The sequence below is a fragment of the Adiantum capillus-veneris genome, chromosome 23, assembly GCF_014529385.1.
Source record: "Adiantum capillus-veneris isolate H3 chromosome 23, ASM1452938v2, whole genome shotgun sequence".
In the NCBI taxonomy this organism is placed as follows: Eukaryota; Viridiplantae; Streptophyta; class Polypodiopsida; order Polypodiales; family Pteridaceae; genus Adiantum; species Adiantum capillus-veneris.
In genome coordinates, this window is record NC_140953.1 from 122,255,242 (window position 1) to 122,275,868 (window position 20,627).

A 20,627-nucleotide genomic window follows, 5' to 3' on the forward strand; every position below is an offset into this window, starting at 1 on the left:
TGCTTGTGGTAGAGTGCCAAAATACCAGGAAATTGCTCCTCGAGCAAGTACTGTGCTTTTTGAAGTACACCACATTTGGCATACATGTCAACCAAGGCATTGGCAAGCACAACGCTTCCTCTCAAGAGCCCAAGAATAACAATATCGTTGTGAATTCTTTTTTTTTTTGGATCAACATCTTGAGTGGTGCAACATACCTTGAAGATGCAAGCGAGTGATTGCAGGTGGAGAGATGCCATCACTTTGCATCTGCTGAAAAAAACCCACAACTTCATGACCTTGGCCCCAATTGTCATATCCTGCAATCATTGGATTCCAAGGGACAACATCCTAGAAAGGTAGCTCCTGAAGCACTACCTTTGCTTTTCCAAGCACGACATTTTATTTCAATAACCCATGACTAACAATATCATTGTGACTTCTATTGCTCATATCAGTGTCTTTGTATTGCATCATGCCTTCAAAATACGAGCGTAGGTAATTTCATATGGAGAGATGGCCTCACTTTGCATCCTTTGAAAATAGCCCAAAGCTTCCTAGCACTACCCCTATTTGGCATATCCCACAATTAGAACACTCCCAAGAGAGGACATACATGACATGGAACTTCTCAAGCACTTTCTGTGCATTCTAAAGTGCACCACATTTGGTAGACATGTTGACCAAGTCATCACCAAGAACTATGTTTTCTTTCAATAGCCCCTGACTAAAAATATCATTGTGAATTATTTTGCCCATATTAGTTTCTTGCATAGTGCCACACCTTCAAAATGCAAGCATAGTTAATTGCATCTGGAGAGATGCACTTAGTTATCATCCTCTTAAAACAGGCTAGAGCTTCCTTATCGTGCCCCTATTGGGCATATCCCACAATCAAAACACTCCAAGAGAGGGCATAAATGATAGGAAATTCCTCAACACTTTTGTGATTGTTGAGGTAGACAACATTTGGGATATATGTTGACCATGCCATTGCAAAGCACGATGTTTTCTTTCAACAGCCCATGATCAACAATATGATGGTGAATTCTTTTGCCCATATTAGTGTATTGCATAGTGCAACATGACTACAAGACAAAACAATAGGTAATTTCATTTATGTTTTCTTTGAGCAATCCCTGAATAACAATATCATCGTGAATTCTTTTGCCTAGATTAGCATCTTCAATGGTGCCACATGCCTTCAAGATTCAAGCATAAGGTATTGCACGTGGAGAGATTCCCTTTCTTTGCATCTACTAAAAATATCTTAGAGATTCATAGCCTTCAAGATGCAAGCAGAAGTGATTGCATGTGGAGAGATGCCCTTGCTTTGCATTCACTAAAATTAGCCCAGAGCTTTCTGGCCTTGCCCCCATTTTTGGCCTATCCTGCCATCAATGAATTCCAAGAGACAAGACTTGGGATAGGTAGCTCTTCAAGCACTTTCCATGCTTTATGAAGTGCACCACATTTGGTGTACATGTCAAGCAAGGCATTTCCAAGCACGATCATTTTGTTCAACTGCCCCTACCTAACAATATCATTCAAATTCTTTTGCTCATATCAGTTTCTTGCGTAGTGCCACATGCCTTCATAATGCAAGCATAGGTAATTTCATTTGGAGAGATGCCCTCACTTTTCATCCTCTAAAAACAGCACACGGCTTCTTGGATGGCCCTAGTTGGGCATATCCCGCAATCAAAAATATCCAAGAGGGGGCATCCCTGATTGATGGGAATGGGATCGTTCTAGCTAAGGTGGGTGATAGACAAACATTGTGCACACAAGTGAGTGTGTGTAGGCTAGATTGTTACTCAAGAAAATTATGTTCCAAGATAGATTAACTTGCACTCATAAACAAGATCTTGAGTAGTTTGCTAACCCATCACAAGCTCACCATACACAAGAGACATTTAATGCAAACTTGTACAATCTAGTGACTCTAGGACAAAGCCCATACCTTACAATCCTCCCCTTGAGGTTCGGATTAGGACAATACATTGAAGATTTTTTATCCTAAGGATGACACATGGGATCCACATAGAACGACAATACATATCCACAAAGGATGACATATCCATAAAGGATGAAAAAAGGAAGTCCCCCTCTTGAAGTAGAGAGGCTACAATCTTCAGATTATATCATCATAGTAGACAAGGTTGTTCTCACCTTTGTCTTTGTCTTCTTTTTTATCCTCCACCACCACATGAGCTGATCCTCTTACAGGTTTCTTGCCTTTGTAGCTTCTACTATTGCCTACTGCCACCACTCTAGCTTTCTCCACTTGAGTAGCATCAAGAAGGAGGATGCCCCTTCTTACCACATTTGTTGTCAGATTTTTTGGTGTAGGAATCCTTTCTATATGTCCCATTCTCACACAATCATAACTCTTCTTTATACTTGATGATGATGTTGAACATCCTCCCCTTGGTGATGATAGGACAAAATCTCCTCTTGATGATGTTGATGAGCCCTTTTTCTTCTTCTCTTCTACTTGAAGAGAATTGATGACGTCTTGAAATGCTAATAATACTGATGCAAAAGAACTATTGATGCGGATGATAATGTTGTTGTTGCCAATTTTCTCTCCCCCTGAAGTAGAATTCCCAAATTCCCCCATGGTCCTTGGAGTGGTCTTGCACTTGGAGATTTTCTAAGGACAGTGTCTTGACTCTGTACAAGTACACGATGACATTATTCTCCTTAATAATAGATGTAGTGACATGCATTGCAAAACATTGAGCTTGGCTGCAAGATTTTCAATTTTAATGCATACTTTAAAACTTCTCTTCAATGTGAAGTACCTCTTCACTTGTGTGAAGTCACCCTTCACAATCTCTAGTTGCTTTATCTCGATGCCTTCCACTTGGAGCTCTTGAGAGCTATGTACAAAAAACTACCTTTGAAGCCTCGTGCTTGTAGAATTTTGCTTGTGGGAGAGATCCCTTGGTGAGCTCTTTGAAGTTCTTGAATTTTCTTTGTTGCAGCTCGATGGGACTGGGCTCTAGAAGTGCCCAGACTAAAATGATCTTCCCCATGGGACTGCTCCCCTTGGAGGGTCTAGATTTTGGAGTAGTGGGGCCGCGCCCTAAGCAAAGGAGCTTTGGCGTGACTCAAGCAGGCAACACGGTTAGGCTCTAGCCAACGGGTAGGTAGTCAGACAAGTGTGGGAAGCGTATCGAGTAGACGGGTGAGGCTCCAAAAAAAGAGTTGAATGCGTGATCAGTCACCTACGGACCCGATAGTGCAACAAAGTGTAATTTATCACGTAGCTCAAATCTGCTCACCTTGCTCAATTGCTAAAATTTTGATATTGACCCCACGACCTTGCCGTGCCAAGGATAAACTTCCCAATTTAAGATAACCAACAAGGCTTGTGCCTTTAGGTGATGAAATCCTCCAAAAATATCTTCAAAGAGCCCGCTTTGGTAGTGTCTCACACATACAAGAATGCTCACAGAATAAGACACACACACACACACACCTAAATATAGCCTATTAAATGGATGAGGCCTGAGGGATCTTGATGTCCGATTGGAGTGCTTGAGGGCTCTACGGGAAGCTTGCAACAAGAGCTTTAAAGTGAAGTGAGCAAAGCTTGGTGATATCGAAGAGATGAAAACTACAAAAAATTGACACCAAAAGATTACCTAAATTCAAATGCACAAATGGATACTAATCATCTCCCTAATCAAGCCTACCTATTCATGTAGGGTAGTGGCCTCTTGGGGGTGCCAAGGGCATGCCCACATATAGCTAGATTATGCCTTAACAAGTGAGAGATGCAACTACTTATGGAAAATACCAATGGACCGTACGGATGATAAGAAATGCTAATCACTCTAATGGATATGCTAATCACTAACACACAAATGCATAACAAAAAACCTAGCCAACACACCATAGCTCTAATACCGCTTGATGAGAATGGGATCGTGCTAGCTGAGGTGGGTGATAGACAAACATTGTGCACACAAGTGAGTGTGTGTAGGCTAGATTGTTACTCTAGTGAATTAGGTTCCAAGATAGATTAAATTGGACTCAGAAACATGATCTTGAGTAGTTTTCTAACCCATCACAAGCTCACGAGACATGTAATGCAAACTTGGAATGGTTGTTTATTCATCAATGGAGCTCTAAGTAGCTCTATAGATTTGACGCCATTACATGTGTGATAACCCCACTCTTCTCTCATTCACTCACACTCTAGTGACTCTAGGACAAAGCCCATACCTTACACGGATAGGTAGCTCTTTAAGTACTTTTTAGGCTTTTTGAAGTAGTTGACCTGTGGCATACATCTCAACCAAGGCATTGCCAAGCACAATGTTTTCCTTCAATAGCCCCTAACTAACAATATGATCGTGAATTCTTTCGCCCATATCAGTGTCTTGTGTAGTGCTACATGCCTTTAAGAAGAAAGCGTAGTTGATTTCATGTACTTTGTCTTTCTACAATCCCTCATTAACAATATCATCGTGAATTGTTTAGCCTGGATCAGCATGTAGAGTGGTGACACATGCCTTCAAGATAAAACGTAAGTGATTGTATATGGAGAGATGCCCTCACTTTGTATTGACTGAAAAAAGCCCAAAGCTTCCTGGCCTTGCTCATGTTTGACATATCCTGCAATTAATGAATTCCAAGAGACAACATCCCAGATAGGTAGCTCCTCAATCACTGTATGTACTTTTTGAAGTACACCACGTTTGGCATACATATCGACCAAGGCATTGCCAAGCACGACGTTTTCTTTCAACAAGCCCTGACTAAAATTATCATCGTCAATTCTTTTCTCAATATCAGTGTCTTTCATAGTGCCACATGCCTTCAAAATGCAATTCTAGGTAATTCCATCTAGAGAGATGGCCTCACTTCGCATCCTTTAAAAACAATCTTGAGCTTCCTGACACTGCCTCTATTGGGCATATCCCACAATTAGAACACTCCAAGAGAGGGCATAGGTGATAGGCAACTCCTCAAGCACTTTTTGTGTTAAATACTTAAGTTTCAAAGCTTTTAAAAAAAATCTTCTTATTTGGAGGACCATTTGAATTTATGGATGAAAATTTTGGGACAATTGCTTCTCGAGTAGCCCATCAACTTTCATTTTGAGCTATATATTGTATTGTGATGGGACTTATTGGCAATAAATAGAGTACTTTAAAACATTGAAAAGTATATAAAATTATCACTTTTTAGTGAGATTGTGAATGGATGGAGTGAAAACTAAGCAACAAGTACCGTCATCGTTGCTATGCGTAGTAATTCTAACTTTTTTTTGTAGGATTGTGAATACATGAAGTCAATGTACTAAGCAAAGGACCCTTATTAGCCTTGCTCCACACTGGCTAAATCAAACTCCTTGAGTTCCTAGACCATGTTGTATCCCATGTGACAACATGTGCCAAATAAAACCCTACAAGTGGGTCCATAACTGCAAAATGCAGAAATTTATTGTGGACACTAAAGCCCAAATTTCTTAGCTCTTATGTGACCTTGTCATCTGACTAAAGAGCAAAAATGGATGAAAACATAGTAGTTGATTCGTCCAACTTGAAAAATTTAAGCAAAACATATGAAAAATGGAAAGAAACCAAATTATTTGCGCACTTGGAGGTTGAACATAATGTTCACTTACCTGTAGTCAAAGGCACCTGCCTAAATTTCCCGCCTGCAAAGGCCTGGGAGCACTAGTTTGAAAATTAGTAAAATGCAAGTAATATTGTACATGTAACCTTGGGTGTTGCCGTTGAAATCCAAACCCCTTGGTTAAAAACAACCTTGCCAAAACCGCTTGGTTAGATTGTTGTATAGAAATTGCTCAACTAGCAACCAACAATATCTTAATTCAACTTTGGAAGTTGAAACTATCCACGAGCCCTTGGAAGCTTATGGATTTCTTTCCTGGAAAGTACAAGTGTGAAGATCCAAGAATTGACTATAACACTTAATAAGTGCTTTAGTAATCACGAGATGAGTCCTACCCCCAACGTTGGACTCATATAGACACGCATAGTGCTAGAGGTAAAATAGGAGATCCACTGAAGTGGGAATCGTATTCTCAACTAGATATTTTTTTAACCCAAAAATCCATAATCTTGGGTTTTTGTGAACAACCGTGTTGTCTGAAATGCTGGCTTTATCTATACACCTTGGTAAAGATAAGCCCTTATGAGTTTAACACGTTCAAAAACTCAACTTGATTTTCACACTCAAAGTGTGTAGTGCTAAAAGAATGTCCAATAATGGCACGACTCTTGCTTGTCCAGTAGAATCGATGGGTGCTCAACTAGATAGAATTGTTCGATCTTGAAATCAATCACGGTTGGACTACAAATAGGTGGCTCTTAGCCATGCCAAAATAGGTGGTAATAGATGGCGCTTAGCCCTTCTTGTTGGCTTGTAGCCCTTCCTGTTATTGTATTGATATAGAAAGATTTCAATAAAATCATGCCTAGTTGCACCTTTCCTGCATAGAAGTTGGGAAGAGAGAGAGAGAGAGAGAGAGAGAGAGAGAGAGAGAGAGAGAGAGAGAGAATGATGTGGGCTGAGGAAGAACCCTTATTCGAATGTGTTGTATGCCCCTTGCATATGATCCCGTGCATACCATGTCTGTGTCTCAGCTTATTCTGTAAGCGTACAACTACACGCCCTCGTAGAGAGAGGCTTATCTAGTGTGATAGTGGAAGCGTATACAATGATGGAGTATCATACGTCCATTGTACTAGTATGCCATGCATACATATGAAAAAATAGAATAGTAAGCCTTGGGCTTCAATGACAGTCTCAACCATGTGAGCCCCTGGTATACGTGCCTTGTACAATTACACTAGCATGGATACATCACAGTGCAGCATTGCAAAATCTATGAGCTTATATCCACATAGTGCTAAAGATGTGTGCCATTATTGTTGATCAAAAGTCAATCAATAATATCTTTGGACATAAGATAAGCCTTGCTTCGCATGAAATCTAGCAAAGCACTTTGTTTGTACAACAATTGTGTATGTAGTCTGCCCAAGCACGTTGCTTTAGAGAGCAAAGAGATTTTTTGCAAAAAGAAAATTAAAAAATAGAGAAAACAAACATAACTTGACATTTACTAACCTTGTTGCGCCCTTGTGACCAGATGTTTGGTAAATCTCTTGAACCTGGCTCATAGCCATATGTACTGCTCAAGAGGTAGCGCATTTATCAAATAAACCCTCGTGGGATGTAAAAATATGCAAACATCGTGGCAAGTTTTCCCAAGTTCATATGCTAAGCACATAGTCAGAACTGTGGAAACCGTGATGCCAAATACCAAAAGGGAAGCCTTGCTTCACAAAAGTACTCATGGAGGTCTGGCGTGCATAGCTAACAGAAGTCAACCGTGTCGAACATTCACATATAATTGACCTTGTCGAATTGAACAAAAAAAATACTTGCAAGTGATATACCTCGTACCTGCTCGGCTTGCTTATTGTATTCCTGAAGATTTTGTAGACGAAGTTGTGCTCCCGTGATATCTTAGAAAACTCGTCGGATCACACATGCCGACAATGAATGGATCATATCCGCACCTGAGTGCATCATGGATAGACAACTTGCCTAGAAGTCAAGCTCTAACAACTTGCTGAACAACTTCTTGGAATTGTGGTTAATGGTCGGCCTTGCCGAGTACCTATGCCTCCTTCAACAAGGCTAGCAATAGGCCGTGCCGATCACCATGCGATTCTGCGGCCTACCATGCCTTGACCTTTGCTAGGCATGGGAAGGAGTCGTGCTTTTAAACGAGATCATTTCTCACTCAAGCCTTGGTTGACGTTTGACGTGCTCCTGGCGGCTAGCCTTGCCATCGTAATAATACATCTACTGTTTGTGAAGAGATGTCCTACTTCCATATGTCAATGCACCTTGTATGACGTGCATGCATAATGTGATTGCATGTTGAATCCCGGATTCAACCGATGCATGAAAACTTTGCCGATCATGCTCGTGTGCATGGTTGTGTTCCTTGGTCATCTTGAAGCTTGCAACGAAGCTGGAAAAATTTGCAGACTCAAACTGTAACGGCACCTTGCCAAATCTTCCATGCCACCCACCGAGCCGTGGGTACGGCCTCTACAAACCGCCCATGTTAACCAACCAACCTGCAAAAGCTTGCCGCGGGTGAGGGCCCTTAGTTGGGATTGCCCAAAGTTAGGGCGCCCTGTTGAACAATGAAATAGAAAACCTGTAAAACGACGATGGCGGCCGTATGCAGGATGGTGTCTCGCCTACACTGCTCTGTAGAAAGCTCGGGAGCAGGCGGTGTAGAAACGAGCCAGGCTGCCACGCTCCGCGTGCTCCCAACGAGCTCATCCTCGCACGATTCCATGCCGAGCGCGTCTCCTCTTGGTGCATGCAAGGACATGTTCCCACGGTCCTCGTTGGCCGATTTCGCACTGTATAACCAAGGGGCCATGCCCACAACGCCCCTGCTTTCATGTCGACCTCGACCTCGACCTGCTTTTGCAAAATTGAGCATGCATGGCATGCAAGCACGCTCTTCCTCCTCCTTCTAGGCGTGAGAGAGAGAGAGAAAGAGAGAGAGAGAGAGAGAGAGAGAGAAATCTCCATAGCCTTGCATAGACGAGAGAGAGAGAGAGAGAGAGAGAGAGAGAGAGAGAGAGAGAGAGAGAGAGAGAGAGAGAGATGAATAAAGCCATGCAAGGCCATCTTTCCCGCCTCCTCCATAGTTCCCCTCCCTTGAGATCTGAAACCAATGTAAAGCCCGGGGAACTGCCTTGGCTGGATTCACCGCCCAATCTCCCTTATATAGCCCCTAGCTACTGAATCCCCTGTTCCACACTGGCAGCCGACCACTTATTGACCCAGGTCCGTGACCTCGCCTGGATATGCCCTTGGCAAGACACCCTCTCTTCCCAAAGGGCATCCCCACCATCCTCATATCTCTATAAGCATCTTACATGCAGTACTTGAATCATGACTATACATATGTTGATTCAGATGTACTTGGCATATGGGTTACAAGAGGAAGACACAATTGTTGGTCAAGAGGAAAACACTTCAGGGTGGAATGTGTTTATAGCATAAAAATTTGAATGTGGAGTAATGGAAGAGTTCCAACGAGCAAGTCAACACTGCTTATTATTAGATGTGGATTAGCTATAAGAGAGCTTGGGTACTACCAATGCTATAAGAGATCATCAAGGTTAATAGCTAGCTAGGGATTTTTGACATGCTTGTATTGGGGGAGGGACATTAGTGTTCACCAAACACTTTTTTCGAAAGGAAACCAATGGAAAAAAGGAGAGGATTAGAAATCTCCCGATTTTTATTGAAAACTTTAGTGTTCCTTTTTGGTTTTTACACTAAAATCCTCCAAATTCAACAAGGTGACCCTTCAAACTAGCCAAAAAGTTTCAATTTTTGTACTTTCAAAATACACTAAAGATCGGTTTTATGTGAGCGTTGTTATGTAGACCATTCTTTCCAACAAGGAGTGGCAACATTCACACAACAAACAACACCTTCATAGCTTGCACATAGAGAGACTGAGCACATGCAATGTATCCGATGTCAATCACTATGCACTACCGGCAAATATTGTTGCATATATCGAGCGTGCAAGTTGTTTCTAGGTGTTGGAGAGAGAGAGAGAGAGAGAGAGAGAGAGAGAGAGCACTAAAAATGTCTTCTAACACAATGCAAAACATTGCAGGCCAATGAAGGATCCTCCCGCCAAGCAACCGGTGCATCACCAACAGTGAACGTTAGGACGAAGGTCTCTTAGTCTCGATGGCGAATGTTCTCTATTTTCTAAAATAGAAAGCACATTAAGCATTCATTCTCTAAAATTGAAAGCTAACTTGCATCATCTCAGATTCCTGTGATGTGGGTGTCTTGTTTGACCCTTATCTCAGTCTATAACTTTTTATTGTTTTCTTGATTATTGTCCTAGTAATTTTCTTGGTTACTAAACATAATTAGCCACACAAAGAATAGGTTGTTACTAATGAAAATTAGGAAGGCTATTAATTAAGATGTTTTCGTAGCTCTGTGTCTGTGTGTGTGTGTGTGTGTGTGTGTGTGTGTGTGAGAGAGAGAGAGAGAGAGAGAGAGAGAAGAGAAGCAAGGAACAAACGGAATTTTTCTCATCTAAACGCAGGAGGTAGCGAGAGAGTGATAGAAAGAGAAAGGGGACCTCGACGCTTGTCCTTTAAATTGTGTGTGTGTGCGCGTGTGAGAGAGAGAGAGAGAGAGAGAGCTTCTTATAACAAGGAGGGCGCCTGCGCCTGGAAATCGGTCAGTCAGGAGTAAGAGGAGGAGGACTAACTAGCATGGCAATGGGGGACTACATGCAGAGGGTAGGGGCGAGGACAATGGTGATGGGCGCGATGCTGGGAGTAGCGGCAATGATGTTGATGCAAGCGGGGCAAGGCAGAGCAGCGGCGGAGGTAGCGTCGGAGGCGGCGGAGAAGGCTGCGCTGTTGATCATCAACGAGTCGAAGGTACCGGTAAGAGTGAGCGCCGCCACCGCCAACGAGGCGGTGGAGGTGGAGGTGGACGGCGATGGCAGCGCCACTATGTGGGTAAGCAGCCTCAACCCCGTCAACCTCACCGTCACCAACCTCCTCTCCAACGCCTCCGCCTCCTCCGTTTTCAGCCTTCCCAACACTGCCGACATGGCTACGCTCATCATTGCCACATCCACTGTCCTCAACAACGCCGCTGTTCTCTTGGGCCCCTTTCTTCGAGCCTATGGCCCTCTCATCCTCGCTTACTTTCTCGCCTAATCTCGAGTGCCCTATCTTGAGCATGTAATTCTGCCCCCTTTAACAGAAGATTGCTCGTGTGTGTGTGTGTGTGTGTGTGTGTGTGTGTGTGAGAGAGTGAGTGAGAGAGAGAGAGAGAGAGAGAGAGAGAGAGAGGCATTCAGTGTATTTTGAAGTAAGTAAAATTGCCAGATCTCATTAAGCAAAGCTTCATGTTAACGGGCTACTCTTTGAGTGCACACTCGTCTATTCAGTTTCATACTTTCTTGGTACCATTGTCTAGTTCACAAAGTAAAGCAAGTAGGCAAACTTTGATGGTACAGGGAGAGGACAAGAGAGCCTCATGACTAAGTGGGGCGAAGGGGATCAAGAGCCGAGAATTCCCACACACGAGAGCGGAGCAGATCACAATCGTGAGTCATGTCACCTTAAAAATTAAACCTAACCATAAATTAACCCCTTAAATCCAGACAATGTCTTTTGGCTTACAATAAAGGGGTTTAAAAATGGACAAAGGCACAACATGTGTGCGCAGGTGAGATGGCTAGTTCAATTGGGTTCAAAACCGAGTGGTGGTAGCTTGATTTTTTATGCTATCCTAGTTTAATCTCGCCCCGGTTTTCGTGTTGCCCAGGTTTACTCCACCTCGGGATCCCCCCTTGGACTTCCGAGCCGTTGATCCCTTCACACACACACACACACACACACACACATCTTCTTTCCCCTTTAATGCTATGTGTCCTTAGTGTCATGGACAAGAGTAGATAGTATAAATATTTATATTGTAACGTAAAAGAGAGCTACCATAAGAAGTGTATGATTCTAAGACAGACCAGATCTAAGTGTATGATTCTAAGAAGTGTATGTCTTGGTTCGTGGCCTGGCTTGGGCTCAGCAGGTCCGGTGATGTATTTTTTTGGTTTTCTTAATATAATCTTTCCACCCACCTATTGTGAGTTTTGGAAAAAAAAAAAAAAAAGTGTATGATTCTCTCATCTTTTGTCCATAGATGTGCATTTTCTTAGTGAAAGATTTTTTTATTATGTGTGTCTTGACCATAAAGTGGAAAAAAAGATATGTGTCGTTGTTCCAAATGAGATATTAGGTCCATGTCATGCCATTGCTTCCATGTGAGTAGATAAGACCACAAATGGAGGCAAGAGGAAAACATGCATTGTTGGAATAAGCCCAAATACTTTGGATTTATTATAGACACCTTTATCCTGTTAGTAAACCTTCTAAATTTACCTCAAATATATAGCTAAAGTAAGGATAATCTAAAATTCACCTTGAGTGGGGCTCCAAATGTACTAAGTCCATTTGAAAACTCTCTCTTTTTTGTATACATTATCTTTGTGTTATTGGCATGTTAAAACATGCCTAGAGAGAGAGAGAGAGAGAGAGAGAGAGAGAGAGAGAGAGGCTATTTACATAGGTAGTGGTTTATTCGAACCAAGAAGATAGACCTAGGGCAATATCAAGAAGAAGAGACACAGAATCCGCCTTTGCTTCAATTGCAAACACCTCAATGTCCCTATTGTGCATATCTATATGAAAATTTTGAAATCAATTTATCCCATTTACCAAGAGGTACTTGAACATAAGCCAAAATGCTAGAAATTTCAACTGGGGCATGTGTAACGATCATTGGCAGAATCATTTTTGGCTTCTACAACACATAGCCAACAAACTTTCTTGTGATTTTAAACGAAAGAAATACATGGAACTTTTTCACGACGCATGTCACAAACAAGGTGAGGGATCACCGGGGCTTGCTAATGAAAGGAACCATGAAGATGGTAGGGGAAGGTGGCGGGAGTTGTTTACACGGGCAGGAAGTGAAAAGAGCGGGGGCTAATACACACATACTTAGGGTAGTGGAAGCAACAAGTAAATAGTGGAGTGGTCTTACCAAAATGTGAAGCTAGTCCTTGTTGCTATGCTAGGCAACGAATTTGTAGGCAACGCCAAAGTTGAATTGTAGATCGTTGTGTAGTGAGTTATATGATATGTCATGTTGTGTGTGGAGAGAAGGTTAGAAATAACAAGGTATCGGCATGGTGTAGTTTTGTTTCTTGGAGACAAGAATGTGTGAAGCCATTAAGTTATCATCATGAATAAGATTTTTGTAGTGTTTCTTAAGAGATACAATGTAAAGAATTGTATTCTCAAGTGATTGTCGGGTAGAGAGCGGAAGTCAAGTTGTGAAGGTTGCCAAGTGGCTCGTGTTTTGAGGCGGTGCAACTCATCTGAAATTGATTGGTCTACTTTAATATGGGTGGAAGTTAATTGTGTTAGGAGCTAAAGGTGACTAGGATCTCTTATGCGAGAGAGGGCAACATACACACGACCGTGACTTCAAATGTTGGCTCGATCAAAAGCCAAGGTGTCTAGTGTCAAGCCTTGTGCATGATGTATGGCCCTAGCAGCTGCAGGTTGAATTGCGAATTGTGTTCTAGTAATAGGGTTTAGGAAGTTTTATTCCTGTTTGAAATTCATGTGTTATTTTTTGGTTTGGTGTCCATTCTTTATCTATTGATGTATTGTATAATTGTTGGTTTTCATATCTAGCTTTCTAGTCTACTTTAGTGGTTTGAAAGTGAATCCAGATGGTTTGTGTCATGGAGCTACGTGTCATTGCTTTGAATATGCCGTCGTCCCCATTAACCGGGCCATTTAGAATGTCAATATTTCCAACACAAATTTTCCCAATAAGCCCTGGCTTTAAGTGAAGTTTTTTTTTGAAGACATGTAAGTCAACTTTGGATCTATCGGTATTTGAATAGTTTTGTTGCAATTTTTTGCCCTTGTGTCTTGTGCCTCAATAGACATTGGTGTCCATATGGTAGTGTTAAAAATATGTTGGTTGTGTAGATATTTATCTTTGTTTGGATAGTAAAGGTGGGATAGCATGGTTGGATGAGGTACTCTGTGCATGTATGATAGGTTTATTTTGATTATATACATCTTTCCATGTGAGTCCATCTGTTAGATGTTGTTGGTGGAAACCAAAGACATTGATCCCTATAATAATTATTTGGGTTCTTGTGGCATTATATTTGACATATCGTAGAATTTTTGGTTTGTTACATTTTTCGTATGTGTTGTTTGTTGTAGTGTATGTAGAGGCAAATTCTGCCAGTGATATGTGTTCAAGCCGTGCACGGTAATTGTCTATGCTTATTTTGTAAAATATTTTTGTGATGGTCGGATCTATGTGTTGTAGAAGATGTTTTCACTTGAGAAGCATTGTTCTTTTGTGAGGAGGGTTTGTGTTAACAAATATAAATTCTTGAGTTGCATTGTAGAGAGGTAGAGAAAGTGCAATATACACTGCTTGTTGTGAGCTTATTTGTTGTGTGTTTAGTATTGTGCTTTCTACTTTTTGAAGTCTATCAAATGTAGTTGCATTGTTTTGAACACAAGAAACAAATTACTCCTTGATTGCTTTGATGAGTGTGTTATCAAATTTTGTTATATATGAGGTGCAGTAGGTAGCTGCTCCATGTGCATTTAAAATGTATTGTATATCTGAATTCGCATCCCAAAGCTTTGAAATGGTTGGATTGAAATTATTTGCGTAAATATATTTGATATTTTTTTTCAATATAAGTGTGGGACATGAGATTGTGGATGCCATATCTTGGATGTATTCCTCAAAGCAAAGGTCCATAGATAGGAGCCACTGTTTGAATGTAATATTTGCTTTATAATCTAGTAGTAATAGAATATCTTTCATTTGTATATGTTTCTTTTTATTATTGTCATAAAAACTAATATCTAACCAACCCAAATGATTTTCTCATATTAAACTGATCACTTAATGTGGGAGAATACACGGGAACAAGGGTTAAGATATATACATGTGCTTATAGATCTATCCCAAGGCGGGGCCAATGGTAAAGGGTCCCAAATGAGAGATGGTCTATCAAAGAGCAAGGCTAACCAATGGAGCATAAGACCTTAGGGTTAGCTTCATTGAAGACCTCCAATAATGTGTGTAAAAGTCCTTTGACCTTAGGTAAGCTAGGGCTGAGCTTGAGGTGGGAACCCGGCCCAAGCTCGAGGTACTTGTCCTGCTTGAGGTGCTTGTCGTGCTTGAGGTTCTTATCATGCTTGAGGTGCTTGATTAAGATGCTTGATGTGCTTGACTGGCTCCATGCTTGAGGTGCTTGACTTGCTACATGATTAAGGTGCTTGAGGTGCCTTGAGATGCTTGCCTGAGATGCTTGTGGGAACACCCCCTAGTTCAAGTGCTTTGTCATGCTTAATGACTAAGGGGCTTGCTCATCCAAAGTCAAAAAGATCCCTACAAGGAGGGGGGCGTGCCCTACAAGGGGGGGGGGATGAGAGAGAACACACACACACACACACATAAGGGAAGCCCCAGCTTGAAGAGGCAGCAAGGACACTTGTCAAGTTCCTCCTCATGGTGTGCCTGAAGCCTATTGGTTGGCCACCCAAGGGGTCCAATAATAATTTAGGATATTTAATTAATTTATTTTTCATTTATCAAGTCTTCTCTCTCAAAGGGGAAAGGGGGACACTTGTCCCAAAGGCTACCCTTGTTGCTTGTAATGGCTCCTGCTTGTGATTGGCTAGGCCTGGAGGGGTCCAATGAGCTTCCATCATGAGCTACAAGGGGGGGTCGACCATGCAAGCTAGGGGGTTGCTTAGGGGGTATACTCACCCACACGTACACACAAACACTCTCATGGTGTGCTATGCAAAGTGCAAGAGCTCCATCTCCTTCTCCAAGCTCCTTGAGAAGTTGAGAGCCTACACCAACTCTCTTGGCTATGGAATGCAAATCCAACCAAGAGCTATGCTTCAATGCTTAAGCTTGTCATCTCCTTCTTCTCCATTACTATGCTATTATGTATGCTAGCAACAAGAGTATGATAAGTGAGGAACTACTTCTTTCTCCTATGAAATGTTTCTTCTTCCTCTTCCCTACCCTCATTCCCTGCTAGCTCTCCCCACCTTCGAAGGTGTTTGAGGTCTTGGGATTGAGGCTTGGGATAGTTAATGCTTTCTACAAGTGCATGTTTTTCTTATTGCAAGAAGGCTAATGGTTTATTGCAAGTAGATTAATTGTATTGCAAGGTAGATTAATTATTGCTTTAAGCACAAGTTGATGCATAAAAGTATACATCTTCATACATTCAAATGATTTAGGGAACATAAAGATTAATGATGTTCACAAGTTCTTGATTGTTTTCAAGCTAAGATTGATTGTTGAAACTATGCAAAATCTTGGTGTGTGAACCTTCCATCTCCATATTGCCAAAGAGGTCTCAAGGAACACAAAGATTGTATTGTACCAAGTCTCTCTTAATGAGAGAATCTATAATACAAATGCCTTTTGGAGGGGGGACCGGCTCCACATAAATCCGGTCCTCAACTATTGTCATATTCTCTACACTCTCTCTCTTGCAAAAGTATTGTTCATGCCTAGTTAATTAAGTGTTATGATAGAGTTGCTACTACCAATTAAGTTCACCCTCTATGCTCTCAAAATTGCTCACTCTAATTCTCTTAATTCCGCTATTCTCTAAGTTCATAGGTCATTCCCATTACAATTATTGTATTGAATGTTGATATGTTGAGAGTGAAAAGGCTCCAAAATCATAGTTAAAGGCATTGGGTAGCGAGGAAAGTCAAATTGGCATCCTTTGCATCTTCTGAAGCAAGCTTTCCTATGTTTGTGTGCTTGAATTTCTTATAAATCTATAGGAAGAAGCATGGAATCATTTGTTATGTACTTATCAATGAAATGCACAACATATTCATTGGGATGTTTTCCATAAATAGGATCATTTTTATCCATAGTAGCCCATGATCATGCTGGCTACCTCGGCTCTGGAACTCGGTTACAAAAAAGTAATCTTTGAGTTTTCCTAATATTGTTGTATCCTTGGCCAGTAAACTCTCCATTCTGTTAAAACGGTTTAGGTAAAAGCAGGCTATTGTTACACGGCCACCTCGGACCAACTCTTATATATATGATGTTGTTTGTGTGCTTGTAGGCACAATTGGGTTGAGTTTAGCAAGTGCTGCAATCAAAGGTTTCCAACGTTTCTCACAGCTGCAAAAAATGTAACAAAGAATGTTGGGGCCCAAGTGTCTAATTGTAGCGAAGGCACTTTTTTTCAATTTCTCTTTATAGTCAGATGATGTTCGCAATGCCTCAAAGTCACGATATCCAAGTTGAGAAGACAAGATCTTCTCAATGTTAGTATCTCCAACAACTTGTGCAGCCACTAGTTGATTGTGATTTAGCTTGCCTTTGCGCATACGGATCCAAATGGACCCCATGTTTTTTTGAGTCATTACTTTGACTGTTTTGAAAAAAAGATTCTCTATATTTAGGAAAAATCTTCTATCGCTGTGCATAAATTCCCATTGAGCCACATGCTGATACCTATGCTTAGCAAGTGTGTGGTATTTATGGGACTCATCATAAAAATAGTAGGAAAACTAAGCTCTTCACAATATTCATCTTTGAAAATACTCAAAGAACTATTTCCCTCAAAAGGAGCTACAAAGAAGACTTTGTCGTTATGATCTACTACTTGCACGATGACTCAATTCCATGGAGCATGACATCTGTGGCTAGATAATCTTCTTCTGGTGGTTGATTGTCGTTGACAAAGTCATTAGGTAGAGGGTACTACAGACTATGAAAATGACTTAGCCACTCATTATTTAGAGTAATTCTTTTGTTCTTGTATAAAGATGTTTGCAATAGTTGAGTAGTGGCTTTCATGGTAAGCAATGGGCGAACAACTTCCGAAAGGTAGCAATGGTTGTACTCGAGATGGTGCAATACCCACTAGTATCGAGGCTTCATCATGAATGAACCTCGGCAATATTTGTTGTGTTTTCTCCAAGGATGCCAAAATGTTAACAATGCTACCTCGTAATCCAAACTGACCATCGTATGTAAGCTCCCCAATTTTGGGAAAAGGTAGCTGATACTAATAAAGAGACTTTCTATATGATTTAAGTTGTCCATTGCATCCAAGGGGGAGTTAAATTCTATGGATTCAATTGAGTGAGAAATGCACCATGGTCTTGCCTTGTACTCCCGTAGGAAGTGCATACATAGTTCTCATGTATCTCGTTGGTTCTAGATCTCCCAAGTGTTGATCTAGGCCCCTTTTGAGCTAATTATGAAAAAACATTAAACGGCCACATTTAGGACATTGATATAAAGAGACATTGTTCACTATTATTATATACTATTCTATAGCTTTGTCTGGTGGGGAGGCTTTCTCAATGTCTATGTGCAAGGCAATCATGAGGTGTAACTATTTTTCAAGTTTTTTTATTTTTGTTGTTATTGCACCTATTTCTAGGGTGGTTCTAGCACCCAAGCAAGCAAATTTCCTCGTCGCGATGGAAATAGGGACTTCATTTGGTTGTTGGAGAAGCAAAACTTTCAATGATTCTGTTTCTTTTTTGTCGATACTTGCGTTTGCGTGAGTACCAATTCTCCCCCAAGTTAAAAAATAGGCAATTACTTCTATCGACGATGACAATTTTGTGAAATGTTGTTGAATTGGCTCCACCATTGAATGTTGTCCTTTTTTTGGGTGAATATATTGGCACACCATAAATATGAACCTCGCATGGAATACTAAATCTGACGGAGAATACATGGATAATATCAAGCATAATACCAATAGATGATGTATGACTATCCAATACTTGAATCAAAATCGACGAATCATGTCTTTTGGAAATCAAATGCGCCAAAAAAGGTAACATTGGCGTTCGCTCCAAAGATACTCTCATCGCATCTATTATGGTGCTCTTAATTTATTGCAATGACGAGTGCGACTTGATTACTTTATTGAACACGAGGAAAATGTCATTATTGTATGGGTGACTAGCTAGGAAAGCAATATCGATATCATTCTGAATAAGTGATTCAAAAAATGTATCTTGGTTGCTTGAGGAACCCATGTTTGTATATGATAGCTGGAAAAAAAAAAAACACACACACACACACACACACAGATGACAATCTACAAGATGAGTAATGGATGAAAGCAATATAATATAAAGAGTGTTGTTTTTTGTGTGGTGGTGATGGAGCTTCAATATTGTAGAGGAGGAGCGCTACTTTGTTCCTTCTACAAAAGACGTGACAAGACCTAACTTGTTGACGATGAATTGACCAGTACGAACAAGTGAGCTAGCATCTCACACACATCTAGTACATCAAAAGTGTATAAATCAACAAAGTTTTTGTCAAGATGCAACACTTTGTTAACTACATCACCCACTGAGAAAACATCAATTGGGGAAGCCTTGTTGGTCAAAATCTTTCCTTCAAGCTTGGGCACCAGAACAATAGTTGTAGCTTCTGAGAAAATAGAGCAAAAGTCTGCCTCTTATTGGTGATGAATCTTAGTAAATTTGCATTGACCACAAAAACGTTCCACCAAAATAGAATTCACATTCACAAAGTTCCAGGTACCACTCACCTACATATAGCCACTTGACAAGATAGAGCTTTCTGTGACCTATTATGGTAAAAAAGGAAAAGTCAGAGCAATACTTACTTCTTGATTGTCACCAACATCAAGAATGTGGGCCTTATATGCTTCCTCCAAACATTTCTTTGAGACGAGGACTTTTGACGCGTGATAGTATAGTAATATCCAAGACTGAGAGTGTATTGCTTTGACCTGTGAAGGAACCAATGTTTTGGGCAACAATCGTAGGATGCACATCTGTCTTAAGAGTACACAAGATAGTGTGGTAATCGTGTTTGTATGCATTCACAAAGCTAAGCTACGCTGGTAAGAAAGGAAAAATATTAGAAAGCAACAAATCTATAAAAGGGAAAAGATAAGGTAGGCTTACAACAATGGCACGATCCTCAGCTGAAATCCCATCCGTAACTCAAGATCACCCTGGGAAACACCAGCTTTTAAAGTGCTAGCATGCCTCTGTATAACAAAAAAGGCTACAGTTCCAAAGTACATATGAGTACCTTGTGCATGCAAGGATTGTGCCTCATCCAAAAATTGATGCACATTAGTCTCTAGGTAGAAACTAAGATTGACTTCAAAACGCTTTGTCTTCTCTACAACCATGGAATTGTTGAAAAGTCTTGTATACTTACACATTGTCAATGTGCACAAAGTCTCCTATACTAATATTGTCAATGAAATGTGAAATAAATTGGTTGCTAACAGCACAAGTGATGGTATCAGTGTTGAGTGTATCAACTAGGTCTACCTTAAGGTAGCACATATACTTAGCCGCCTTTTGAACTTTGTTTGTAAGTCCGATATCCGTTCAATATGCACCCCTCAAATGCGAAAGGAGGGCAAGTCTAAGTGATGTCAACAATGCGCAATAGCGGAATCTTAGTGGGAATATAAGGCACAAGAGAAGATGAACTAGTGGGCACTACATCCTCATGATGGCATTCAACAATAGTATGAGTGGTTGGCTCATCTAGTTTGGTAACCTCTCTAAAGATATTGTTTTTTAGAGCTATAATCGATGGACCCTCCACACAAGGTTTGGCTGCCACAACAAAAACAAAACTCGTAAGGGATGGACACAACAGTACAATATCTATGCTACTTAAGCAAACCTTACTTAGTTCTGTGATCTCCTCATAAGTTTTGAAAAGCATACGTGCTATCGCACCACTTTGGACCACATGTTTGAGGGATTTGGGCCCAATGCCAAGAGCTTAAGAAACATCAAGCTTAGGTAGGCTCGAAGCGGCTCTTGTGTGGAGAGGAAGCACGTGATCAAGAATGAGGCCACTGCCCACTTCCAAGAATGACACAGCTATGTCATGATGCACTATTTTGTTCAATTTTGGAAGAATAGAAAGTAAAATTGCATTAT

General features: G+C 40.9%; 1 protein-coding gene across 1 annotated transcript; it reads right to left on the reverse strand.

The window, feature by feature from the left end:
• Window positions 1–10,213: 10,213 nt before the first annotated feature.
• LOC147428471 (uncharacterized) lies at window positions 10,214–10,960 on the reverse strand. The gene has a single exon (XM_086496936.1). It carries the CDS (start codon window positions 10,788–10,790, stop codon window positions 10,302–10,304), a length of 489 nt encoding a protein of 162 aa, XP_086353062.1. The 5' UTR covers window positions 10,791–10,960; the 3' UTR covers window positions 10,214–10,301.
• Window positions 10,961–20,627: the final 9,667 nt, after the last annotated feature.

Coding starts and splice junctions, on each gene's coding strand:
- LOC147428471 (XM_086496936.1), bottom strand. CDS start 10,790: ATGCTCAAGATAGGGCACTCGAGATTAGGCGAGAAAGTAAGCGAGGAT.